At 51.3% G+C, this 26377-nt stretch overlaps 1 protein-coding gene and 1 long non-coding RNA gene across 5 annotated transcripts; one reads left to right on the top strand and one right to left on the bottom strand.

The window, feature by feature from the left end:
• Positions 1-3377: 3377 nt before the first annotated feature.
• LOC120612138 (uncharacterized) lies at positions 3378-14886 on the bottom strand. Its single transcript, XR_005655363.1, has 4 exons — positions 14600-14886; positions 13949-14240; positions 7720-7922; positions 3378-4348 (listed from the first exon to the last, which is right to left on the bottom strand). It is a non-coding gene; the product is annotated as an uncharacterized LOC120612138 (long non-coding RNA).
• A 94-nt stretch (positions 14887-14980) lies between these two features.
• Positions 14981-24612, top strand: GATA2 (GATA binding protein 2). 4 transcript variants are annotated; one of them, XM_039874611.1, is made up of 7 exons: positions 14981-15595; positions 16042-16249; positions 16879-17152; positions 17575-18216; positions 19997-20142; positions 22087-22212; positions 22684-24612. In XM_039874611.1, the coding sequence occupies exons 3-7, from the start codon at positions 16924-16926 to the stop codon at positions 22981-22983; spliced, it is 1443 nt and encodes a 480-aa protein (XP_039730545.1). In that variant the 5' UTR covers positions 14981-15595; positions 16042-16249; positions 16879-16923; the 3' UTR covers positions 22984-24612. The 4 variants fall into 4 exon arrangements, with proteins under 4 accessions (XP_039730545.1, XP_039730544.1, XP_039730543.1 ...); XM_039874610.1 differs by lacking the exon at positions 14981-15595 and adding an exon at positions 15638-15727; XM_039874609.1 differs by lacking the exons at positions 14981-15595; positions 16042-16249 and adding an exon at positions 16451-16699 and having other exon boundaries at positions 20000-20142.
• Positions 24613-26377: the final 1765 nt, after the last annotated feature.

The following is a 26377-nucleotide window of genomic DNA, read 5'->3' as shown; positions in this document are numbered from 1 at the left end:
CCATCTGCTGTCAAGACTCTTTCTACTCCACCATCCTACCCATGCATCCTGTGCCCATATGGATGTATGTAAAAATTCCCAAGGAAATGAGCCAATCCTTTGTGTATCAGCAGCCTCACCTCTGTCTTGCTCTTAATCCAATAGGGATTTGTGGCTCTTTGCTAATAAAATTGTTCCATTTACCTATTGATGCATTAAAAAAAACGACCCCAAAACTCACTGGCTTAAAACAATTCATTGTTATTATATTTTACACAACTGTGGGTCAGACATTTGGACAGGATGCAGCAGGGAAGGCTCACGTCCACTCTGTGATATCAGGAGCTTCAGCTGGGATGACTCAAATAGCTAGGGAATGGAACAACAACTGGTTGGGCAATTCTTTCTCGGTATAATTTCTCAACTTGGCTAGTTTGAGCTTCCTCATAGTATGGTGTCCTCAGGGTAGATGGACTTTTTACATGGAAGCTCAGAATGCCCATGGAGAGGGTTTCAAGAAACAAGGTGGAAGCTACAAATCTTATAAGACCTGGGCCTGGAAACTGTAGTGTCACTTCCACCACATACTCTTCGTCAAGTGGTCGCAGAGACTACCCAGATTTAAAGGGTCAGGGTGTGTGCGGGTAGGCAAGATTTCCTTCTCAGTAACCATTTGTGGCCATCTTTAATCTACCACAAGTCTGATTACCAGGACTCTTTCAGTAGTATCAGGCAAAAACTCCACCTTAGACCAACCAAAGGAGAAAAAAAGTGGGAGTGGTCGGTGGGGGGTGGGCAGGGTGCGGTGTATTATTGGGTCATGTAACTTAAAAGGCCAAGGATGTATCTGGCTTCAGGCACAGGGGTTTAGGCAATGTCAGGGAGTCTTGGCCCTGAACCCAGCCTTCAGGGCTACAAGCTCTGGGCAGCATCTGCTCAGATGCTGCCCAGAGCTTGCAGAGCCTCTAGGACCTGGTTGTCACTCACGGCTGGCTTTGCCCTCACCAAGAGGTGGTCTAGGTTTTCTGGGAAGGCAACATGAGGGCAGATGTCCAAAGTATGTCAAGAAACCATGTGGATATCTGAGCAAAGGCAATAATAAGCACAAATGTCCTAGGGTGGAAATGTGCTAGGTATGTTCGAGTTGGGCTGGAGTTGAGCGAGCAATGGATGAGATCAAAGAGGCAATGAGGGACCAGATGGTGCGGATTCCTCTAAATGAGGCAGGAGCCATGGGAGGGTATGGAGCAGAGCGTCTGACTCACATTTTCACAGGATCCTTCCGGCTGCTGTGTCTAAATGGACAGTGAGTAAGCTGAGAGATTTCTAAAGAGAAAGCTAGTACAGTAACCCAGGTGAGATGATGGCAGCTTGGACCAGGGCAGTAGCTGTGTTGATGCTGGGAAGTGGTCAGATTTTGGAATAACAGATTGAAGGTAGGTGTTCGAGAAGGAGAGGAGAGGATGTTCCCCGTGACCTTGGTTCACAACTCACTGTCTTCTAAGGAATTATTACTCTGTCCACCTCCCTGCTCACTCCAACCCCATCTTACCCCTCCAGTCCCTCCTGCACACAAGGTGTCAGAGCAACTTTCAGAATGTAAATTTATCCCATCAGTCAAGGTAATCTCAGATCATTTTTTTCTTCTTAATAGTCAATGTATTTATTTCCATGTGATTTGGAAAATATATAACTAGCTCATTGAACCTATGATTTTGTCAATAATATAAAATTTACCTTTAGAAACAATTTAATTTATAAATAAATGAATTGACTTAAAGAAACAGATTAACAAAATAGCACAGGAGGTAAAGAGATATGGCAAAAAATTCTGAAGATGGTGATGGCTTTCAGGAGGCCTCCACACACCTGAACTCTCCCTCATCCCAACTGCAGGAGTTTCTGCATTTTCCAGAACTTGCTGAGCCCTTCACTCACTGGCCTTGATACATGCTGTTCTGTGTAGATAGCATACGTCTCCTCTGAGACGTTTTGCAAGATTGTTAGTCATTTTGTTTCACATTTAAATTTTAATTCACCTGAAATTTATTTAGATATATGAGAGGGATCCAATTTTATTTTCTTCCAGGTGGATATCCACTTTTACCAGCACCATTTATTTCACAATCTACCCTTTACTGAATTGAAATATGACCTTTGTCATATATTACATTTTCATATATACTGGAATATATTTTTGAATTCTCTATTATTTTCAATTGTCTATTCTTCTTCCAATGCCATGTTGATTTGATTACAGTGGCTTTATAGTGTGTTCTTATTTCCAGTAAGGCAAAAATCCCACATTATTCTTTTTTCAGTTTTCCTTGGTTATTTTGGGGCATGTATTCTGCCACATAATCTTTGAGGTCATTTAATCCAATTTTTAAAAAATCACCCTGTTGGTATTCTAATTTGAATTACATTAAATTTATAAAAAAAAAAATGGGAGAATTGACATCTTATGGTATTAAATTTTCCCATCCAAGAACATGGCATGGCTTGCTCTTTTCCAGATCTTATTTTGAAATCCCCTGGAAGATTTAACCCCATTTATGTTTCTATACTTTTACTTTATATGCTTCATTTCCATAAATATACAGTATTATTTCATGTTTAAAATTCTGCCAGTTCTTTCTTTGACTAAAACCATGTGTTCCTACATCTATCCATACCATGCAACTGCTGCATGGTGTTCCAAAGAATGTCCCACTATTTGTATATCCAGCACCCTTGAGATGGGCCATTAGCTTGTGTCCAAAGTTTCTTTATATTTTTCTTTGTTTTACAAATAGTGCTGCATGAATATCCTTGTCCACACCTCTTTTACTCATGTGTGAGGATTTCTCACCTGCCTAGAAGAGAAATTGCCAGGTAATGTGGCATCTATATCTTCAACTTTACTGGAAATTACTCTGCAAAATCCTTGTGGCAATTTATATTCTAGCCAATAAGGCAGGAGATTCCTGTTTCCCGATGTTCTAGCCAGGCAGGGAATTTTCTCCCCTGATTTTTCTTAGTAAACTTCTGTTCTTCTCCATCTTTATTTTTTAATCAAAAAATTTTTTTTTATTTTTTCATTTTGGTTTTTAAATCTTTATTTTTTATGTAAGATATATATGCATATATGTGTATATATTTGTTTCACTATCTATCTATCTATCATCTATCATCTATCACCTGTCTATCTATCTATCATCTATGTAATTTCCATGGTAATTAAAACTTACACAGTGAACTCTTTCTCCTATCCCTATCTTATGTCCTTTTGTAGATGCTAACCAGTGTTAACAGTTTCTTTTGTTTTCCATCCAGAGAAATTCTACAGTTATGTGGACAAATATGTGTATATCTTCTCCCCTTATCTCTGTTTTTAATCAAATAGTAGCACACCATGCTTACTCTTCTGCACCTTTATTTTCCCACTAATTCTACCTTGAGATCATTCAATAGCTGTACATAAAAACATGCCTTTTTTTTTCTTCTTTCCTTTCTTTTTGTAACAGCAGCATGACACCCCACTCTTTGACCATATGACAATATTTTTAACAGTATCTTCTAGATAAGCATCTTTTGCTTTCAATCATTTGCCATAATGTACAAAAGCAGCAACAAATGTCCTTATAAATTCACAAATATAAGAGCATATCTATCATATAAAGTCCTAGAAATAGAATTCTTGGCTCAAAGCATAAATGTTTTTGTAAATTTGATTGTGCTCCCCCAAGAGTGCATCAGTTGACATTCCCACAACTTGTCTCCCCCACCCCCTTAGGAATGTAGTATGTGATCAAATGTTTGGATATTTGCTAATACTGATAAATATAAAATGGTATCTTCAAAGTGATTTTTAATTAATTTATTTTCAAACAACTATATTGTGGTATAATTTACATACCATAAAGTTAATTTGTTTTAAGTGCTACATTTCAATGACTTTTAGTAAATTTATGGAGTTACAACAACCATCATCATATGTTCTCATTTATAACATTTCTCTTATCCCAAATATCTCAATATGTTTTAAATTTTTATTTCTCTGAGTGAAATTGAGCATGTTTTCATTAATTTAAAGTCATTTCTATTTCCTTTTGTATGAATTTTATGTTCATACCCTTTGCCTACTTTTGTCTATTGTATTTTTTATTATTGATTTGCAAGTACTCTTTATATATTATGCTCCCAGACTAGAGTAAGTGCCTTTCCTCCAACAAGTACCCTGGTCTTCCAATTCTCAGGCTGAAATTAGCAGAATCTCTTGATGTGCCTGCATCTCCACCACCCTGTGAGTTGCCTGCACACAGAAACCATATCTTGTTTCATTCCATGTCACCCACCTTCAGCACAGGATCTGGCCCAGAGTAAGTCTCTGCAAAAAAAAAAACTTGGATTTGATATTTGTAAATATATTTTCTTTTCCCCTCAGAGTTCCTATCACAATTTGTGACAACGTATTAATTTGTGTGGTGAGTCATGTCTGATTGCTCCATGAGGGCAGATACCATAGCTGTTTTGTTCAATACTGTATACCTAGAGTCCGAAATAGTGTGGCTTAGCACATTTTTTTAAAGTACTCATTGGATTAATTAATTAATTACTAAGTAGTTTATAGTACCTGGAGGGAGAAAGATACTGGAAACCCCACCAAAGGATATGGAGAAGGAAAGCCAAAAACCACACAGCCACAGCACCCAGTATTTCCATGAGGGACACATGGGACCTGAAGTGGGTGGATAGGGACCTTAGTACAAGGGTACACATGCCAGTCTACAGAGGCTAGTAATACAGAACTCCAGCATTACGTTACCATGCAGGAATGTGGGTCCAGGGTAACCAATCTTCTAACTTTCCAAGAGAAGCTAGAAATGAAGCTCTTCGTGTGAAACTTCCCACTTCAAAATATTGACAACAATTAGTAGTTGCATGGGCGCCTGAGACTTGGGTTACCAATTTTTGAAGACTGGGTTACAAAGCTCTTTTTAAATACATGCTCATTAGTAAAACCCATAACAACCCTGGAGAGAGGTTTGCAGAGACAGATCCAAGGCTTAAAGTAGAAAAGAGACTTGCCTAAGATTGCCCAGCCAGGATGGGTATGCGTGTGTGTGTTGGAGTGGGGCAGACGGCCTGAGCTACCCCATAGCTCCTCTTCTGGGAGGCAAGAGGTTGCTAATTCTGGAAGCCCCTAGGTAAGGCCCTCTCATGTGGTTTGTCCCAAGCTTGCTGGGGCAGGGCAATGCTTATCCTGGTGCCTGATTAGTCCCTTCCAGCACAGAGACAGGCAGGCTGAGTTCCCACCTAGAAGTCCAGTCAAGCTGTGGCCCTCTCTCAGCTGTAGATACCTTGCTGTACTTGCGCCCGCTAACAGCAATTAATCAGCACCATCTCATGACAACTCTGGTATAATTATCTTGTATTATGAGTGAAGTCTCACCTGACAGCTCAAGTGTCCACAGATAGGGTATGCTCCCTAAGAATGAGGTGTGAGCACTGTTTTCTGCCCTCACAGGCAAGGCAGGTGCATGTTGTGGAGGGGCCTCTGTGGCTCTCTCTAACTCAATCCCAGGCCCCTCTGGGCTTGTGGGCTGGGACAGGTCACTGGGGCCAGGCACCCCAGGGCTAGAGTGAGCAAAACATGGGAGATCAAGGGAAATGGAATGACGATAAAGAGAAATGATAATAATAAGGTACACGGCCTGCCCACTTGTTCTTCTGGCCTCCTCTGTTCCTCATTCACTCATTCTCAAAGTTGTGACTGATGCCAATTAAAGACTGAGACAAGATGATTTTACATGGTGCTAAGCACTATAAAAGAAACATATAGTATAGACTGAAAAAAGTAGGGCAGAGGAGAGTGACTTTGCTCTCTGAGGGGTGATATTTGAGCAGAGGCAGAATACACTCTGAGTAGAGGGCACAGCAGACACAAAGTCCTTGTTCAAAGAACAGAAAGAAGGTCACTGTGGCTGGAGCAAGAGAGAAACAGGTCTGAGCAGTCAGCAAGAGCTATTACATAGGCTCCAAAGGAATTTCCCTTTTATTCTAAATTCAGTGGGTACTTCAAAGAAATGATTTGTTGCCAACTAAGCTGTGTGTCCTTTGACAATTTGGTCCGTCTATAATTTCCTGCCCATCCGCTATCCTTTCAACAAACACTTATGGACCATCTACTGTGTGCCAGCCTAGCCCTTGGGGACACAACAGTGACAAAACAAAGCCTTGCTCCTGATGTAAGGGACCCCAGGACTTCCATTTCAGGCCGCAGGACCTGTGAAAACTCGCTGCCGCCAGGTGGCGCTCTGCGCTTGCGCATGGGCCGCCACTGGGGGTCGAGGGTCGGAGACCAGACCCTGGCAGGGAGAGGAAGCCAAACTGCGGGAGGGGCCCGCGCTTAGATTTTGTGACTTTGGGTTTGACCTGCCTGGAGGTGAGCTAATCCCACCGTATAATAAACCCCGGCGAGATAGGAAAAATGGCTGCGGTGCTATCTGCGTCGCCATGGGAACTGTCGTGCGCGCGCACGCACACACGCGCACTCGTGCGGGGCGCGAGCCTGGAAAAACAGCCTTTGTCGGCGGCGTGTGTCACTAACGGCGCCGGGGGCCTCAGGCGGCAGGAATCCGGTTCTTCTTCCCCCAATCCCACAGTGAGGAGGCTCTGGAGCCCCTGGCAGAGCATACCCCTGAGGCAGGTTAGGATCCCTGGGTGTTCCTTAGAAGACCCCTCTCCCTTACACGCCCGCACGCCCTGTTTTCTGTCACAAGCACTCATATTACATGGCACATCCCACTCCACTGTGGCGTCTGTCATACCCACACACACCATTCTCTCCCCTCTGCTCTCTTTCCCAAGCTGAAGGGAGGCCTCAGCTCTAGTGTCGAGCCCTGAGCGTATACAGGCAAGCACAGGGACAGGCTCCAACCAAGCCCTTCCTCCTTCCCCCTCTTACAGAGCTCTGGGCACACCTGAGCGGATATATATATATATATATATATATATATATATATATATATATATATGTGTGTGTGTGTGTGTGTGTGTGTGTGTGTGTGTGTGTGTGTGTGTATACACATATATATACACACATATATATGTGTATATATATGTGTATATATATATGTATATATATATATACACACACACACACATATACATATATATTCACAAAGACACAACCACCTTCACGAAGATCCGTGCACACCCCAAGACACACACTGGGAGTGAACACTAACACCTATATATTCACTCCTGGCAGTCACAGGTATGCATGGATGCACATGCTTACAAGCATGCATACCCCCAAAACACTGAGTAAGGTGAGACACCTGCAGGCACACGACATTCGAGAGAGTAACCCACCTATGCCTAAAAATACACGTGCACACCCTCCTGAGTGGCAGACGACACCATCTCCTGTATGCACTCCTAAACGGCCTCTTTTAGGGCAGATACTTTGAGGTACTCACAATCTGCACATCAGCCACATTTGAACACACGGGCTTGCACTCCCACTCCTTCACACACATGTTTACTCCCCGAGTAACATGCATGCCCACACGCGTGCAACATCCCTTCCTCTGTGCATCCTCAAACAGCCTCATCTTGAGGCACTCGCAGAACTCACCATGCGTGTGTGCATGGGCTTGCACACATGCACTTTCTTGTAGCACACTTGTTTGACATACCCGCATGTACACCAACACCCTTGCTTGTTCAGTGCCCACCCACTGGCACACCTACATGTCCAACCAAACCTGCCGGGCATACTTGGGGGGCGCACACTCAGGTGCCCCCGGCAGGCAGGCAGTGCCGGCACCGGATGCCTAGTGTGGCTCCCGCAGACGGCTATCTGCCTGCCCATCAGCGCGCGGATCTGCGGTGGTAAATGATGCATTCGATGGCGGGCGCATTTGTTGTGCGCGCTCTGAAAGGGCTCCGATAATCTGGAAGGCAGAGATAAGGAACACCATTTATTCCGCGGCACTTTGGAAACAATTCCCAGCCCTGTACAACCCCCTTCTCGGGCAGCCTCCGGGAGCCGGGCAGATAACGATTGGCTATTCATTATCTTCGCCGGGAACAAAGATTAGCCGGCCAAGATGAAAAATTACCCGGGACAGCAGCGCAGCCCCGCGCGGACCCCCCGCCCGCCCGCCGCCTCCGCCTCCGCCTTCGCCGCCGCCTTCGCCGCTAGCTCTTCTGCACCTCGCCCAGCTCGCCGGCTCTGGGCTCACGCCCTCCCAGCCCACTCTCCACCTGACATTCGGTCTTCCTTTGGCGCAAGGCACTGCCGAGCCCCGAGCTGTCCATCTCAGTTTGCCCATCTCGCGCAGCCAGTCTTCCGTGTACCCACTTTTCCTTCCTTCTTTCTGGGGCCCTTTCTCCTTCCCATTTCTCTCTGAGCCTCTCTGGGTTCTTTTCTCTTATCATCTCTCTATTTCTGTCTTGTTCTCCTCCCTTGTTCTTTCCTGTATTTCCTCTCTCTGTCCATGTCTCTCTCGCTTTTGTTCCTCTCTCTCTGACCTGACCCTTTTTGCAACTTTTTAGTTGTTTGTTTCTGTCTATCCCTGAGTGTCCTCAATCCACCCCTCTACCCCTCACCAGTGTCTCTGTCCCTCTATGGCTGTCACTTTTTAAAATGTCCTTGGGTCTTCCTGTCTTGTCCCTCTTCCCTGTCTCTCTGCGCCTATCACTGGGCCTCCATGTCTCTCAATCCACTCCAACTCAAGAGGGCCCCAGCCCCAACTCTAGGCCTTGCACCTCCTGCCCTTTTGAAGCCATGTTCCTGATGGCAGACCAGAGGCTGGGAGGCTCCAGCTGGCTCTGGCCAGCCCATTCCAGCAGGGAGCTAGCTGGCAGATTGGGTAGGGGGAATGTAACACATGGATACTCCCCCACCCCCTACCACCCAGGAAACAAGACAGAACTAGAAAAGGCCCTGTGGATACTCAGGTCCTTCTCGGTTCATGGGGCTTTGCACTTGCACCCCAGGACTGGATCCCCCATGCCCCTCCCCAATGAGGCTGGGGGCCTTGGGAGCTAGTTGTCCCAGCGAGGCCACCTCATTAGAGCGGTTATTCAGCATGGCACTGGTGTTAGCAGATAAGCCTTATCAACTCATCTCCCCATCCCACAGACAGACAGAAAGTGCCCTGGCAAATGGCACCCTGGAGGTCCCTGGCTGCCTGCCCTGCAGGTTTAGGAAAGTGCAGATGGCGGGTGATCTGGAAGACACAGTCCTCCACAGACACAGGGTAAAGAGACACATATAATTCAAAAATATATTGATACTTACAGATGCCCACACCTCATTTACACAAACACTCACCCTAATACATATTAGTTCAAAAATGGAGCTATACGCAGATATGCAGACAACTTGGATACCCTCTTCCTCCTCCCACCATCAGTTCAAAGACACAATGACAGACACCTATACCTATGCTGTTAAAGATAGACACACACACACATGTGCACAAACTTCCCAATTCATAGATGTAGGATACCCCACACACGCTCTACTACTGACTCACACCAATTTATAAACAAACACTTGGAAATGCCCACTTCTCATCGCATCACTCATGGACACAATGATCTCACAGATACACAGTCACAGGTACACACATCTGGTTCCACAGATACACTTTCCCATGTGCACATATGGGGCCACACTCTGAAATAGGCTATACACAATATACAAACTCTCAGGGACTCCACACAAACTCTCAGGAACCCACAACACAGACTCTCAATACACAAACTCTCAGGGACCCAAGGAAAGAAATGGACATACTAATATACTCAGGTTGCAGATTTCCCATGTGCTCACAAATACTCACACACACACGGGCATTCAAGACAGATATTTTCCTGCATGCACAGAGCGCAGACACATGCAACATGGTCACCACCAGCTTCAAAGAAAGACCCACAGACAGCAAGTGCCCACACAACTGGGGAGCCAAAGACTTACCTCTCTGAGGAACACCTGGGCATACACTAGTTTCCTATGACCACAGACTTTTCAGTCCTTCGAAGGCAAAACACTTTCTCTTTGTGCCCAAGGTTCCCAGGCCCCTTTCACTCTCCTGGGCAGCTCACATGGGACTGCGGTGGTGGTAAAATATGGGGTTCAATTTCATGATAGGGGCTATGGAAGTTCAAGGACTAACTGACAAACCCAGGAGCCTTCTTGAGGTGAAGACCCCCCACACTCCTATCAGCCTTCCAAAGACAAGCCCTCTACTCTCTTCCTCCTCCCTCCTGCACAAGGAAAGGCCTCAAACTCCACTTCTAAAATGCTCTTGTCTGCCCTGGAGTTGCAGTACTGAGGTGAGGGTATAGGTAGGAAGGGAGAGAGGATGTTAACTACTCTTAGCCAGATCAGCCTGGAAGTGAGGGTGGTGGTGTGTGTCAGAGTGTCAAACTACATTTGATTGTACGCACATGTGCATGTTGGCGTGACCCAGATCTCTTCTCTGAGGATTTCCATGCAGCCATAGCCGTGTGTGCTAACCCGTGTGCAAAAATATGTGTGTATCCGTGTGAGCAGTACTGAAAGTGGGTTGGATAAGGAGGGGCAGGCATCTGTGTACGTGCGTTTCTGAGTGCGTGTGCCTACAGCTCGGGAGGATCCCCCAGGAGAGTGTCCAAAAAGAGACATTCAGGCTTTTTGAGCGTGCATCCCTGAAAGCAAGGGTACAGAAGTGGTTTGGAGTATGGGCGAGTAGGATGCCTGAGCCTTGAATGCCTGCCGGCCCTTCGCCTGCCACGGGTCGCTGGACCAAGGAGACGAGGCCCAGAACCCCAGACACCCTCCTGCCCCGCTGCGGCGCTCCCGCGCCCCCTCCTCCCCCCAAAGTGCTGTGGAAATAAAAAGCGGCGGCCGCCGAGGCGCGGGGAGAGAGAAGCAGCGGGAACGAGACATAGGGAGGCCAGAGGCGCCGGGGCTCGCCGCTCAGGTCTCTATCTCCAGGCTCCCGTCGCCTCCACCCCCAGCCGGCCCCCGTCGGCCACCGGGAGAACAAAAGCGGCCCGCTGCGCACCACGCGGCCTCGCCGCAAGCTGCCCGGGCCCTGTCGGTGAACACCATCAGCCCGCACCCGGTCCCGCGGGCGCACCTAACCACGCACGGTGCTGTGCGCCCCGCTGTGGCTTCGCCCCGTCCGCCCGCCGCACCTTGCTGAGTAAGTACCCCCACCCCGCCTGACCAGGGCCCTTCCAGCCCCCAGGCTCGGCCCACCCAGCACCCTAGTCGCATGGTCTGCCTGACCCAGTGGCTTCTGACATGTGGTCCTCGGGGCGCGCCTTACCACCAGTGGCCCGAGCCCTAGGTCATAGGGGCTAAACCTGAGGGAGTATTTGGGGAGCTGGGGATAGCAGGCCAACCTCGAGTCTCTTGCCTTCTCATTTCTCGGACAGCCATAGGCCGCGAGTCCTGGTTATTCCCAAAGCACGTAAAGAGCCCCCCTCCCAACTCCCGAGCTGGGGCTTTTGTCTCGGCTGCCCCCCACCTTGGGGCGGTGGTGGCGGATGCGCCGGAGCGGGGCCTCGGAGCCGCCGTCTGCACCTGCCGGCGGGTCCCGTGCTTCGGCTTTGCTCGGCTTAACCCAGCTTGCTCCTGCGTGCGCACGGGGGCTCTTTATTCTGTGTGGTTGGGGTGCGGGTAGGGGAGGACGCCGGGTCTGGATGTCTACCCCCGGCTCCAAGCCGGCGTCAGAATCCTTTTAGTAGAATTTCAATAAGAATGGGGCCGCCGCGGGCTGGGGAATCTGCCGCCGGGAGGCGTCGACGGAGGTCTAGGCTTGTCTGGATTCCGGGCACCTAGAATCCTTTCGTGGCGGCCAAGCTCGAACTCTAGGTTGCTCCAACAGCGAGAGGAAAGGTCCAGTGTTCAGGGTCCCCGGGTGTGGTAGCCAATCCTTTCCCGGAAAACACGGAAGGAAATTCGTTGTTTTGGAAAAAGCCACATCTCCCAGGGTCGGGAACATCTGGCAGTGAGCTATGGGTCTACGCAGGCACCTCACGCTGGGATTCGTTTATGAGTAGGTAGGATTCGAGAAACAGGTAGGGCCAGTGGGCTGCCCAGGCGTCTGGAGAGTGTTTCCCAGCCGGGTTGACAAACTGCAAACAAACTGCGTCTAAAGAAATGGATTTACCAGTTGTCATGTGGCCGAGCCACTGGGCTCTTTGAATAAACCGTGGCTGTTCATGGAGGAGACTGGATTGTCTGCCGTCTCAGCAGGGCTCCTAAGGGAGGCTTCCTGTCTCGGAAGTGGGGTTAGAACCTGGTAAGGAGATACAGGATCTCCGAGGCGCTTCTGTCTCACGCGCTGAGATGTCTAGGACTTTGGGCCCCGGTATTTATAATTCAAAGGGGCCCAGAAGACAAATGGGATGAGAGAGCCTGCCAGCATGGAGGCCAGAGGATAGAGAGCCTTCATATTTGGGGTGCTGGAAGTGAAGCCTAAAGAACAGGAGGGACTGTTTGAAACTCTGGGAACCCCTCTGGAAGGCTGACTGCGACCTGAGCCGCTCTGAGACTTTGCTTCAGAGGGGACTTCTGAACCTCTCTGGCTAAAGAGGCCCCCACTTCCTCCTCAGTACCCCTCAAGGTATATTGCCAGTGTGGGACTGGAAGGCCCCTATTTTGCAAATTAAATATCCCTATGGAATACAGCCCTAAGCCAAAGGATTTCTTGACATTTCTCCACCCCCACCCTACACACACACTGCCGGCCAATTAGATGCGCATAGGAATGGGCTGGAATTGGGTTACAAATAGGGCAAACTTCTGATCCTGGAGATGCCACCTCTGATGAACGAAGTTTAAACAAAGGGTATGGAGGAGAGGGCTACGTGGGGCCTGGAAGACCTGGGCAGCGGAGAGCCCAGTCCAGGCGGATGAGGTCCTCTAGAGCTGGGATTTGGATCCCTGCACCTCTCTAGCGAGAGCACTTCGGTCGCACCAACCCACATTCCGCTGGAGAACCTCGAGTTGCGTGCGAAAGGCGTTAGAAAATTTAGTTTCGCCGCTGCCCTCTCCCAGTCCTTGAAATCTTGTTCTCATGCAACAACAAAAGGCAGAGGCCTGCATTTGCAACAACTATTGGGAACGAACAAAAAACTGAAAAAGGGACCATGTCCCTCCGAAGGTGCTCGGGAGACCCCCCAAAGTCCGAAGCCATGAACGGAAATAAATCTACTCGCCTCAGACGGAGGTTAGCCCCTCGACTCTCATGTATCCTGGGGGTTTCCCTGACCCTCCCGGGACGTTTGTTTGGGCAGAAATGATGGGATGGTCTCCTCTGCCAGGTGGACGAGGCGCCTGGCTGGTGTCGGTCTGTCTGGCATAGAGATACACTCAGGAGCGGCCCCCTGTCTTTGGTCAGCTGGGCACCCTGCTGCCGGGCTCCCTGCTTTTCTCGCCCAGGCAGGTTCGTTCCTGCGGGAGAACGCAGTCCCGGGTCCAACGCAGGCGCTCCCATCAATGCAGAGGCTTCTGCCAAAGCGGCTGCCTCTCGGCCCTTTCCAGGAAGGCAGCCCAAGGGCCCCAGGAGGCCAGGCGGAGCTCCCCTTCCGCCTTTTTTTCCTCTAGGCCGGGATTGCGGGAAGGGAGGCTGGTGCGGATCTCCTGAGGCCCCGGCTCAAGCGTTGCTTAACTGCCTTGATAAGCTCCTCTGCGCGGCGATTTTCTGAACCGCCGAGCGGGGTAATTAAATCTTCGCTGGAGCTATGTTCTGCACCAGGCCAGCCGGCAGCGCTGGGCTGCCACTCCGACAGGGCTCCCGGCCAGGCCAATCACCTCCACCTCTGCAGCGGCCAAGACGCTGCCCCAGGGGGGCTTCAGGCTGCCCGGGAGGACCTTGAAGCCGAGCTCGCGGTGATGAAACTGCAGACCCACCTAAACGGGATAATCGCGCCAAACGGTGATGAATCGCGCCTTTGCGACGAAAAGGTGAATTACCTGCTTTTCCGAGCGCTCCGAGCGACCACCTCTTCGAGACGAGGCGTCGATTGCCGCCTTGCAGGGGACTCTGTTCGGCTCTGGCGTTCACGGCCCCGCGGCTGGCCAACGGGCCAGCGGCCTATCACGCTGGGTTCCGGGGTTCGAGCCCGAGCAAGGCAGTCTTACCCGACACGGGCGATTATCATCCCGGCCGCGTTGTCTTTGAGAAGCTCACGCTGGGTTCCGGAGACTTAAACAGGCTCGAGGCTTCGCGGGGATTGCGTTTTACGTGTTGACCAAGAATTGTAAGCTAAAGACAAGGAGAAGAGACAGACTTACGAAGAGACAGCGGGTTCCTGGGACGCCGCGCGGTACTGGGAGTGCGAACCAGAAAGCACGGAGGCTACTCATCTGCCCTGCGCGGCCACCGAGACCCGGTGTCCGCGGCCTCGCTCTCTCGCTCTCAACCCCGGCGCGCCTTACTCCGCGGGCGCTGGCCTCCCTTCCGGCGGAGCAGAGTTCCGAGAAGTCTGGGTCCCGCGCGCGTCCGAGTGGAGCGGAGGGGGAGGCTTAGCGGCCACTCAGGGCAGGCGGGTCCCCAAGGGACGGAGACACACCAACCAGTTCCCAGCCAGATAGGGCTCTGCGACCCCAGACCCAAGCCTTTACCTGCGCCACAGCGTGTCCGGGCCCGCAACCCAGAGCTGCCCAGAGCTAGCCTGAGAGAAGGTGATGGGGCGCGCCCGTGGATTTGGGCCAGGCCGGGCGCCCCCCGAGCCGAGGGGACCAAAGGCTTTCCTCCCTCTCGGATTATTAAAAAGTTCATTTCCTGGCGAACTGGGTGACGTCAGGGGCCCGGCGTCGCGGTGGCGGGGCCGCCGGGCCGGAGAAGCCGCCTCCAGTTACCCAATTACCGACTGTCAATCCCGCCGCCCCTCCCCCACCCTCTCGGGGGTGGCTGGGACCCCCAATCTTTTTCCCAGCCCCTGACCCACCTGGGATCCCTCAGGGCATCTATCCCAAGAGCCGTGGCCCCAGTGAGAGTAGAGAGGCTGGAGAACGTTGATTACTCCCCATTACCCCCGCACCTGTCTCCCCTAATTTTTTTGTTCCCGACCTTCCTCCTCAGCCATAAGTTCCCTTCGAACCTCAGTCACCTCCGTCTGTACAATGGGAGAGAGCCAGATTTGTGCACCGGGCCCACTCCACACATAGAGCTGGATCTCCGGACTGGAGATGTGTGGGAAGCAGTTCCAGGTGACTTAGGGGACAGAGTTCTCAGACCACCGCCTCCCTCTTCCCAGGGGGCAGCCTTAGGGAACCAAGGGAGGAAAAATAATGCCTCCTCCTGCCCAGAGGCGTCTCCTTCGACCCGGCGCCGGCGCCAGTCCGGGTCTCCACAGCCTCGCCCTAGGCAGTTCGGCCCGTTGGTCTGCGAAGGCCACGCCCGGGAAGGGGACGCCCCCTCCCCTTCTCTGGAGCCATTTGCCAGGCCACCTCCACCCGGTCAACCACAGTCGTAAGCGACCTTGTGTGCGAGATCCAGGTGCCTACTGGGACCCCATAGTTCCTGCTCCTCCATCTACCGTTCCTGCTATCCCGCAGCTGTTCTGCCATCCCGACTCCGCCCAGCCAGCTCCCGAGTTGGGGGAGGGAACGATATGAGTAGGTAGTTGGACTTCGATTGGCCACGTTCAGGAGGTAGGATCCGAGAGAGTGGAAGGGCTGGCGTCCGGAGAACAGACACCCAGAGTATGTGCGGCCCGTGCTCGCGGGGAGAGGGGTTCCCAGTTGAAGGTTAGTTACTGGGAAAGGTCCCAGAAGTTAGGAGGATCCTGTAGTGTCCGCGCGAGAGGCCACAGCTGTTAGCTTTGGGGATGAGGGTGGTAGTGGGGCGTTGGCCACAGGGGCCGCGGGGAGGGCACTGGGAGGGTGCCTGCCAGCTGAGGGGACCTGCGGGCGGAGAGGGCCTGCGGGCGGGTGGGTCACAGAGTCCCGCAGGCCGGAGTTTAGAGCATAGCCAATGGGGGGCGGAGGCTGGCGGTGCGCAGTGCTGATTGGCTGGCGCGGGCTTCTTAGGCGTGCGCGGCCCCCGCTTCATGTCTGTGCAGGAGTCAGGAGCTGGCGCCAGGGAGGCCGGAGGATGCCGAGGGGCCGGAGCCCGGCAGGCCTGAGGCCGAGGAGCGCGCTGCCCCCTGCTCCTACTGCTTGAGCCACACCAACCGCCTGACGCGCTGTCCTTGGGCCCGCCACCCTCAGAGCTCCCGCTGGTGCTGTCCCCTTCTGAGCCTGCGCCCCTCTCCTCGCGGTGCTGCGTGCGTAAGTTTGGGGTGCGAGGGCTGGCCGAGGGCCTGGGGCTCGTCAAGTTCTTAGAGGTCTGAGGGGCGGGGGTGCAAGGCCAGGGCCAGGTTGCGGGTGACTGCTTTGGTGTGTCATGCGGAGAGGTCCTGATTGTGATGCCTGGGAGCGTGCGCGGGGGGCTGGCTCTCTGCCGGTGGGGCTGTGTGTGAGTGTTGGGGGGAAGGTCAATATTTATATCCAGCGCTGAGTGTAGGTGTGCGCTTGTCGCTAGGTTCATGCGCCCCAGTGGGTGCTCAGGAGCCTGTCTCCAACTTTTAGTCTGTTTCTGTGTTTGTATACCGGAAAGGTGTGAGTTTCTGGCTAAAGTACGACTGTATGTGCGTTTGTTGGGGTAACTGGTGTCGGGTCTCTTCCTCCTGTGTGACCCGGTGTGCACGAGCGTGCGGTTCTGGAACCAGCGGCCACCATGTGAGTATACGAGGCTGAACCCTCTCCCCCGCCTTTCTTTCGTTTTGAGCCTTAAGCTTTCCTCCCACTCTGGGCTGGTCCGCTGGTGAGCTCTGCAGCGGCGTACCGGACACCACGTAAGGGGACTTTGGGAGTGTTGGGCTGTGGTTGCGCCCCTCACGCCCTCTTCGGTCGCGCAGGGCCGCCGCCGCCTCTACCCAGAACCCGAGCCTCCGCCGCGGCTCATGGAGGTGGCACCGGAGCAACCGCGCTGGATGGCGCACCCAGCAGTGCTGAATGCGCAGCACCCCGACTCGCACCACCCGGGCCTGGCGCACAACTATATGGAGCCCGCGCAGCTACTGCCTCCGGACGAGGTCGACGTCTTTTTCAACCATCTTGACTCGCAGGGCAATCCCTACTACGCCAACCCGGCCCACGCGCGGGCTCGCGTCTCCTATAGTCCTGCACACGGTGAGCCCAAGGCAGATGGGTGACTGGGAGCTCTGGCGCCGCGCTCTAGGCGCGGAAGGGGAGGAAGGCCCGGCTGCCTGCTTCCCGGATGTGAGATCCGCAGGAATCGGAGCAGCTGAGAAATCGGGGCGGGAAAGGTGGGGGCAGAGGCCTCTTGGGGAGCGTCCGGGTCCCACAGGGTTTCTGCACATTTCCAACTGGCCCGTGGGAGTTCTCTCCAGGCCCTGTCCAGTGGGGTTCCTTTTGTGCCACTTGTATTTCAACTGCAAACTGACATTCCTGATGATTGCCTGTTGTTACGTTTCTGGTTTTCTTTAGGGAGGGGGTTACTGCTAGTCGTTTGTGAGTTGTGAATCTTGTGTATCCATGTCCTGGCTGGGCCCAGTCCCTTTGTATCCTAACCCCTCTTTCCCCTCCCGCAGCCCGCCTGACGGGAGGCCAGATGTGCCGTCCACACTTGTTACACAGCCCGGGGTTACCGTGGCTGGATGGGGGTAAAGCAGCCCTCTCCGCAGCTGCAGCACACCACCACAACCCCTGGACCGTGAGCCCCTTCTCCAAGACGCCGCTGCACCCCTCAGCTGCTGGAGGCCCCGGAGGCCCCCTTTCGGTGTACCCAGGGGCTGGGGGCGGGAGCGGGGGTGGCAGTGGGGGCTCTGTGGCCTCCCTCACCCCCACTGCAGCCCACTCTGGCTCCCACCTTTTCGGTTTCCCACCCACGCCGCCGAAGGAAGTGTCTCCTGACCCTAGCACTACCGGGGCTGCCTCTCCAGCCTCCTCTTCCGCAGGGGGTAGTGCTCCCCGGGGGGAGGACAAGGATGGCGTCAAGTACCAGGTGTCGCTGGCAGAGAGCATGAAGCTGGAAAGCGGCAGTCCCCTGCGCCCAGGCCTGGCTGCCATGGGCACCCAGCCTGCCACACATCACCCCATCCCCACCTATCCTTCCTATGTGCCCGCTGCTACCCACGACTACAGCAGTGGACTCTTCCACCCAGGAGGCTTCCTGGGTGGCCCTGCCTCCAGCTTCACCCCTAAGCAGCGCACCAAGGCACGCTCCTGCTCAGGTAAAAACAGGTGCTAGGGACTTAGAGAAAGTGAGGGTTTATGCTTTGCGGAATGGCGGGGTGGCAGGGTGGTGGGGGAGGGGGCATGGAGAAAGCTATGATAAGGAGAGGGGGTGTCAGTCTCCCAGGTCTGGGGTTGGGAATGTCCCTCTCTAAGAGCCCCAACAGATGTCTGAGATGCCAGAGTGGGGGACCCTAAAGCATTTGCCCTTTTCTTAAGTGTTCCTGGTGGCCCCCCAAAGTTCACTTTTTCCTTCCCCACTCCTCACCCCACTTCAAGACTGGCCACTGCCAGACCTGAACACGGAAGATGAATTCCCCCTTTCCCTCCCTGAATCTTAAGTGAAAATTCAGTGTGAGAGAATGTGATATGCAGGTGAGAGCAATGAGGCTATTTGTACGTGTGTGTACGTGCGTTTGTGAGCATGTGTTCATGCTATGGGTACACTCCAGAGACTCCAGACCCTTAAGGAATCTGGTTCTCCAACTCAATTAGTTCAATCTTGGGATTTCGATGGCTCTCGATCTCTTTGGGAGATTTCCCCAAAGCAAAATTCCCAGGACCTGTTCCTGTTCCCCGCCTCCCTCCCTCCCCCTTCTCTGCCATGTCCTTCACTCTCTCTCCTTGAAGGCTGGAGCGAAGGGATGAAGAAGTGTAGCGAAGGGATGAAGTGTAGGTGCCTCTGCTCCTTTGCAGCAGGAGCTGGGGCTAAGTTGGGTTTGTCCAAGAATCTGGCCGTAGAGCAGAAACTGAAGCTAGCTGTGAGGAGGGTCTTGTGTTGATGCCTCCTTCCCAATGCTTTTAAGCTGAGGAAAAAGAAAGAATTTAAAAACTTTTACTCCTGAGTTCAAGACCCAATATAACTAACAATTTAGTTTAAAGTAAATGTGGAAAAATTTCCTGGGTAACATGATGCTAAGGCAGCTACCCTGCTTGATCCCTGATGCTGCCATTTGCACTTACCTTAGTCTTACCTTGGGTCTCTGCGCAGACCAGCTAGCTTGCCTGTAATTAGTCCTTTCTCCCGTTTGTTTTAAGTTCTATTAGAATTCTAGATGGTCTTAAAAACAAAACAAACAAACAAAAACCAAAAAACAAGCCAACAACAGCAAAACAACAAGGTTGCTTAGCCTACTTAGCCTAAAAACGAAAGGACTTATTATTTATTTTAATTTAAAGAACAACGGCTTCGATCCAACTCCCAAACTGAATTGTAGGGCTTCAGTGGAAGCGGGGAGTTGGAGAGAAAGGAGGTTACCCTGGACTGAGAGTAGAAAGACAGCGTAAGGGCTGAGGACATAGACTTGGAGCAGAGATTCGGGAGCAGAGACGTGGCGGATACGGGTGGGGACAAAAGAGAAGAAGCAGAACTAGAAATGGGGCTGGAGTCCTCCTGGGCCCAGCTAGGTCGAACTGGGGGAGAGGGTGGGCTCTGCCACAGACCCTCTATTGGCAAAATACCCACTCTCTGTCGCTCATTTGAAGAACCCCTGGGGCCCTGGCGGCACTCCTCCCTCCTGCCCTGTTTTCCTTTCTTTCAAAGAGGATTTTGAACAGGGAGATTTAGCCTTAAACTACTCTTTGAAGCCCATTCCTATGGGGTAGATTTCTTGGGTCCCTCTTCTGGCCCAGGCTGGGACTAAAAGTCACATCCCCCACCCCAAAGCAATCTGGCCCAGGTGACTGCTGCCTGATCGGCGCCTACCCGCACGCCCCTGACTCCCTCTCTGTGATATTGTCAGTTAAGCAGACCTGGTATCTTTCCCTGTTTCCTTTCAGAAGGCCGGGAGTGTGTCAACTGTGGGGCTACAGCCACCCCTCTCTGGCGGCGAGATGGCACTGGCCACTACCTGTGCAATGCCTGCGGGCTCTACCACAAGATGAATGGGCAGAACAGGCCGCTCATCAAGCCCAAGCGGAGACTGGTAGGTAGCGGGCGCACCGCAGGTCAGCAGGTGCCTGGGGAGAAGGCTGCAATGCTGCACCCAGGGGACACTAACCTGGGCAGGAGCCAACGGTTAATTAAAAAAACAATAACAACAGAGCCCTTCAAATGCAGATACTTTGCCACTTGGAATCCTCTTTTATCATTAAAATCACTCTGATGTCACTTGGGATCGCCCTTCTTTCAGGCCAGATTTTTTTGGGTGCCAGATTTCGTCCTCCGCAGTCCATTCAGGACCCTCACTCCAGCCCACTCAAGATACCAAAAGTTGAGTGTCCAAGGGCCAGCTCCCGTGCCCTGGCCTCTGTTTAACTCTTTTTAAAAATAGGGCCATGAAGTAATTTTCCTTGTGGCTTAGGGCAGCTCTCTCTCTTCCCAACACAAAATCTCCTCATGCCTATTTAAATAAAACACTCACACCAACCACCAAAAAAACCTACCCTTTATTATTTTTCCATGGAGTCACCTATACTGTGTATTTTCATTTGAGTGATTTTTTTAAAAATGCCCTTTCGGATCTCCTGCCGGAGTTTCCTATCCGGACATCTGCAGCCTGAAGATAAGGAAACTTCGCGTATCTGTTTCCGGACTCCGAGAGTTTTTAGAGCCTCTCCTCGGCTCAGTCCTGCCTCTCGCTGGGCTGTTTTGAAATTTCTAATACCCTCCACTCTGCAAATAATGTATAAAATGCTAAGAATAATAAATATATTTTTTCAGGGCAAAGTGATTTACGAGGCTTAAATTGCTCGCCTCTTTGGGGGCCCCCATTTTTTTTTCTCCTGCAGCGAGGGCGGGGTGAGGGCCTGGGTAGGGGTAGGAGGTGGAGGCTATGGTTTGGCCCCTGAGTCAGAATTCCAGCTTTGGGCTGCTTACTCACCCTCAACCCTCCCCGCCCTGAGGCTGCAGTCCGAGGCCCCTCACAACCCAGCTCTGGCCTGGGGCCATTCCAGCCTCTGAAAGCCTCAGCCCCCAACCCCCACCCCTGCTGCCTGTGGTTCTCTGGGAAGTGTTGGAGGAACTTGTTCTGTGACTGGGGCTGGCGCTGGTTGACCAGGAAGAAGGGATCAGCTTTTTTGGGTGAACTCTCTTGCCTTCTTTTACAAGCCTTCCACCTTTCTCCAGGAACCAGATACTCATTTTCAGACCATGTCTGTCCTGCATTCCTTGAGGGGCTGGGGGCAGGGAGTTAGAATTCTGAGGTTTGAGGTACAAAGGGCCGAACAGAGAGACCAGCATTGTCCAATTATGGACAATTATGGAAATGTTAGAGTTCTGCACAGTCTACTGTGGTAACCTCCAGCCTACGTTGTGACTATTGATTCCTTGAAATGTGGCCAAGGCAACTGAAGAAACGTGATTTCTACTTTTATTAAGTTGTAGTTAAGTTTAATTTAAGTAGCCACATGTGGCTAGTGGCTACCATGTTGGACAGCGCAGCTTGTGTGAGACTCCCTAAACAGCTTATATCCCCACCCTGGGGAATAGGTCCCCATGCCCTTGGTCTCAAGCAGGACACTGACATGCCCAAGATTGTGGATTTTGAGGGGAGTCATGTGGGAGGAGACAGAGAAGCAAGCTCCAGACCTAGGGGTTCCAGGGGACCAAACCAGCCTTTTAAACTAAAGAGCTCTTCTCAGGGCCTCAATTTCCCTATCTATAGAGTTAGATTATTTGGTGATTGAGAGAGATGGCTGATTTTCCTTCCAGCTCTCAAAACCCCGTTGATTGTGAGATCAGCCTTCTGAGAGTAATTCTAAATGTCCACAACTCTGAGATGCCTTGATTCCCCTGTGAGATTTACAGCTTCTTGGCTAATTTGGCGGGGCCAGGGTGGGAGCATGGTGGGTGTGTGGCAGGGGTTGGGGAGGCTGGTCGAGGTTGGGCATAAGGTTCCAGCTTGCTAATGTTGCTTTCCCCCTCCAAGTCTGCTGCCAGGAGAGCAGGCACCTGTTGTGCAAATTGTCAGACAACCACCACCACCTTATGGCGCCGAAACGCCAATGGAGACCCTGTCTGCAACGCCTGTGGCCTTTACTACAAGCTGCACAATGTGAGTCCGCCCTGTTCCACCTGCCCCACCCCTCCCCAGGGACCGCTGTTCTTTGTGCTGCCAGGCAAGAGGCCCCAGCCACACTCTCCAGCTTGGCTTGGCTTGGGAAAGCCCTGAGGGCTGGAAGGGCTCCCATTAGAGAGGGTAAGCTGGCTGGAGGTGTGTCCCCCACAGCAGGACCCAACAGGTATTTCTGTTTAAAACAAAAATGAGAGAGTGGATTTCGGTGGTGTTGATCAGGGGTGATGCTGGCATTTAGTGGGCTCAGTGCCCTGCAGGGTAGAGGTCAGCTCCACATAGTGATATGCGCCCTTCCTGAAACCACTGCAGTGCTGGTGACAGGATTACTGTAGGCATTTGGAGATGGGGCCCCAGCCCGGACCTGCCTCTGCTATAATCCAAAGTACAGGGTGGAGGGCCTTGCTCAGGGAAGGGAACTTGACCCCCTGAAGGCTTTGTGTTGCCCCCCAGGTGAACAGGCCACTGACCATGAAGAAGGAAGGGATCCAAACTCGGAACCGGAAGATGTCTAACAAATCCAAGAAGAACAAAAAGGGGACAGAATGCTTCGAGGAGCTGTCCAAGTGTATGCAGGAGAAGGCCTCACCCTTTAGCGCTGCTGCCCTGGCTGGACACATGGCACCTGTAAGCCACCTCCCACCCTTCAGCCACTCCGGACACATCTTGCCTACCCCAACACCCATCCACCCCTCCTCCAGCCTCTCCTTTGGCCATCCCCATCCATCCAGCATGGTGACCGCCATGGGCTAAGGACAGCCGCACACGAAGGGACAGATGGATTCAGAGGAGGGCAGCCTGCAGCTCGAGGCTGGGTGCTCCCAGGACGAGTGGACCAAAACTTTAGTGGTCCACTCCTCAAAGACTGATTCCTCTCCTACCAGCCCTGCCTGAGCCTATGCTGCCTCACCTGTGGGCACTCTGCTCAGCAGTCACCAGTCACTAAAGATTCTCACTGGGGCTGAGAGGTGGCTTCAACCCAGCTGCTACTCAGATGGGGTTTCTATCACCGGCAATTGTTTGGAGAACAGAAAGGACAACTTTATGAAGAGAGAAGGAGAGGACAGGGGACAAACGAAGGAAACCACTTTCAGGAGGAAAAGAGAGTAGGCAAAAATAATTTATTTTGCTCTTATTTTTAACAAGTACTGGGAGATTTGGGAAGTCTGAGCTCCCCAGGCTCCCTCGGCTTTCCTCAGCGCCAAGTGCTGCTCAGCCTGTCCACTTGCCAGGATTCTGAGGACAGGTGTGCGAGGGAACTTCAGCACACACCTTGTCCTCGGGCTTCCCTTTCTGAAATGCTGATCCCCAGGCTGGACCGAGCCAATTTAGAGGGCTTATTGCCCACTGGGAGGCTGAGCCAGTGCATGCCCTGCTGGTGGGCCCTGGAGGGCAGAGACAATCACTGGCGGTCTGGCGCAGATTCCCAGGCCAGGGCTGGGTCACAGGAAGGAAACAACATTTTCTTGAGAGGGGAAATGTCTCCCAGCTGGCTCTCCTGACTCTCAGGCTGAAGCTGGTGTGACCTGTGTTCCCTTACTGGCAGAGCCATAGCCTGCCTTCTGGGCCAGGTGGACCCCTGTACATACACATCCTTTTTCTGCTAACTCCTCAATCCCCTCCTCTCATACTATGAGACAAAAGAAAAAAAACCTGCATAAGCTTAACTCGTGGATGAGTTAGTTGTTTTATTTTTAAACTCTTTTTGGGTCCAGTCAATTGTACTTTGCTATGGAAGCCCTTACTATGGAGAGGAATACAACCTACAAACCAAGGCTGTAGCTTTGCAGTTATTTTTGGAAAAGTTCTTAGATACCACAGCCCTAGAATGGGGAGCTGGGGGCCAAGGGGTGGGGCCTTGACTGCTCTTGGCTTCTGGGGGCTGGTCTGGCAGATGGCAAAGCCAGGAGTTGGGGTGGGTCAGAGCCAAGACTGAGAGACCACGACCCTTCTGGGGTCTTGGGAGACCTGCATTCTGCTCTGCTTTGCTGTGGCTAGCTGGATCCTTCCCAAGGTACAGCTGTACATAACCATGTCTGAGCTTAGATTCTGTATGTAGCGGTGGCGGGATGTGATGGCCAGTGGGGGCCGGGCCCAGGAAGAGGATTGTGCTGATGTAGTCGACCAAGTGCAATATAGGCAGCTGATCGCTGCAGGGGCACCACCACCATAAGTAACTTATTTTGTACTAGCATCCACATTAAGAAGAATCGGCAGTATTTTTTGTTTTTATGTTTTATTTGGCTTGTTTTATTTTGGATTAGTGAACTAAGTTATTGTTAATTATGTACAACATTTATATATTGTCTGTAAAAATTGTATGCTATCCTCCTATTCCATTAAAGTGAATACTGTTAAGAATAATAAAATACTTTTTGTGAATGCCTCTGTCCTGTCTTGTGGACTCCTGGGGCAGCTGAGTCCCAGGTGCAGAGATTAGCAGTCAAACTGAACTGCTCCTATAGCCCAGTGATTTGGAGGGAAGGGCTCCTGAAATAGGGGTTGGGGTTCTGTCTGCTGGGACTTGAGATCCTGACACACTGAATTACTTCCATCTGAATTTCCTCATTATTATTTAAGTGGGAGTCCTGGTGGCTTAGTGGATATTGGAACGGCCGAAGGAGGCTGTGGCTTCTCTAGCCTTTGGTCCACATGCTGATCCTTTTCCCGAGGGCCCAATTGGTGCTCTTGCAGAACCCAGCAAGAACTGACCCCACGTCCACTTCTCAGGTGCTGATCAGCTCTTGTTTTTTGAGCTATCTGGTCACCAAAATTCCCATTCATTGACAAACCTGACTACCAATGTCTTTGATCACTGATATCCTTGGTTGATGTCCTCTTTAATCAATGATGTTGGTCATTAGAGATAGCCGCCATGACTGATATTCAACATGTCTGATCACCAGAGCTTGTGATCATAGACATCTGATTACTAACAACTGGTTACCAGTACTTAATGACCAATATTTCATCAATGCCTCTGATGGATGTTGTTTCTAATTACTTACATCCACAAAAATGTGATCACCAGTGTCTCCAAAGACTGTCCTTTCTCACCAGTAATAAACATGATCATGAATATCTCATCACCAACGTTTTTGATCAGTATATCTGTTCACCAATATTTTTATTCAATGTGTCTGGTTGCCAATATCTCTGGTGACCACCATATGTTTCCCCAATATTTCTATTCACCATGTCTGTAATCACCAGTCTCTCTTACCCAAGTTCCTGATTACCATTGTATTGATGACCAATGCATTCTGTCACTAATGTCCTAGGTCATTAAGAAATACGATCACCACTGTCATCGATCAATGTTTTTCTAACCGGTAGGCAGATCACATCACTCATATGTGATCTCCAACATCTCTAGTCATGCTATTTCTCATCACCAATGACTCCTTAATGATGTGTTTGGTCACTTGTCTCCAATCACCAACATTGCTAACCAACAATGTTCCTGATCATAGAATCCTCTTACAATCAAATTTTCAGACTATCAATGTGCTTAGTAGTGACTTTGGTTACCAATACCCCTGACTGGGACTCTGACTCAGGATACTAATGCTCTAGTGTACCACCACTATCCTACCCATGTCCTTTCCCTGTGGAACAGAAACCTAGAGCAAATAGGAACCAACCTGGGTGCAGATCTGGGTGAGTGCTTGCCTGCCCATCTGAACACCCGGACCTTTTCAGGCTTCCTAGCAGCTCCCCTTCTGGCCCTTCCCCAGCTCACAGCATTTTGGTCTCCCTCCTTTCCACAGTGAGGGCAGGGATGGTCTTGTTCTCCTGTGTCCTAGCTCAGAATGCAGGATTCTGTGTCTCTATGATCATGCATTCAAGTTTGCACCATACTCTTGTCTGTTGAATACCTCCTGCACATCGTGCTGTTCTACGTGTGGGAGCTAGCCCAGTGAATAAAACAAACTCCTGCCCTGGAGGTGCTTGCATTCCAGGCAAGAATCACTCTGCCTGACCTCTGGCAAAATGTCCTACTTGCCTGGCCCCAAATTCAAAACCCAGAGCCGGAATATGAAGTCCAGAGCTGAGAGTCTACAATCTGCACCTCTGAATTCGGAAACCAGAACCCAAAGCAGAGCATAAAACACAAACCCCCAAGTTCAGAACTTAGATCTTGCAG

The sequence above is a fragment of the Pteropus medius genome, unplaced genomic scaffold, assembly GCF_902729225.1.
Source record: "Pteropus medius unplaced genomic scaffold, Ma_sr-lr_union100, whole genome shotgun sequence".
NCBI lineage: Eukaryota > Metazoa > Chordata > Mammalia > Chiroptera > Pteropodidae > Pteropus > Pteropus medius.
Note: the sequence above shows the minus strand (reverse complement) of the source record. Positions and strands in the feature narration are given on the sequence as shown.

Excerpts from the sequence above, each read along its gene's own strand:
- GATA2 (XM_039874608.1), top strand. The coding sequence starts at position 16,607 with ATGTGCGTTTGTTGGGGTAACTGGTGTCGGGTCTCTTCCTCCTGTGTG. Across the intron at positions 18,217-19,996 it reads CAAGGCACGCTCCTGCTCAG|AAGGCCGGGAGTGTGTCAAC; the intron begins GTAAAAACAGGT and ends GTTTCCTTTCAG. Across the intron at positions 20,143-22,086 it reads TCAAGCCCAAGCGGAGACTG|TCTGCTGCCAGGAGAGCAGG; the intron begins GTAGGTAGCGGG and ends TCCCCCTCCAAG.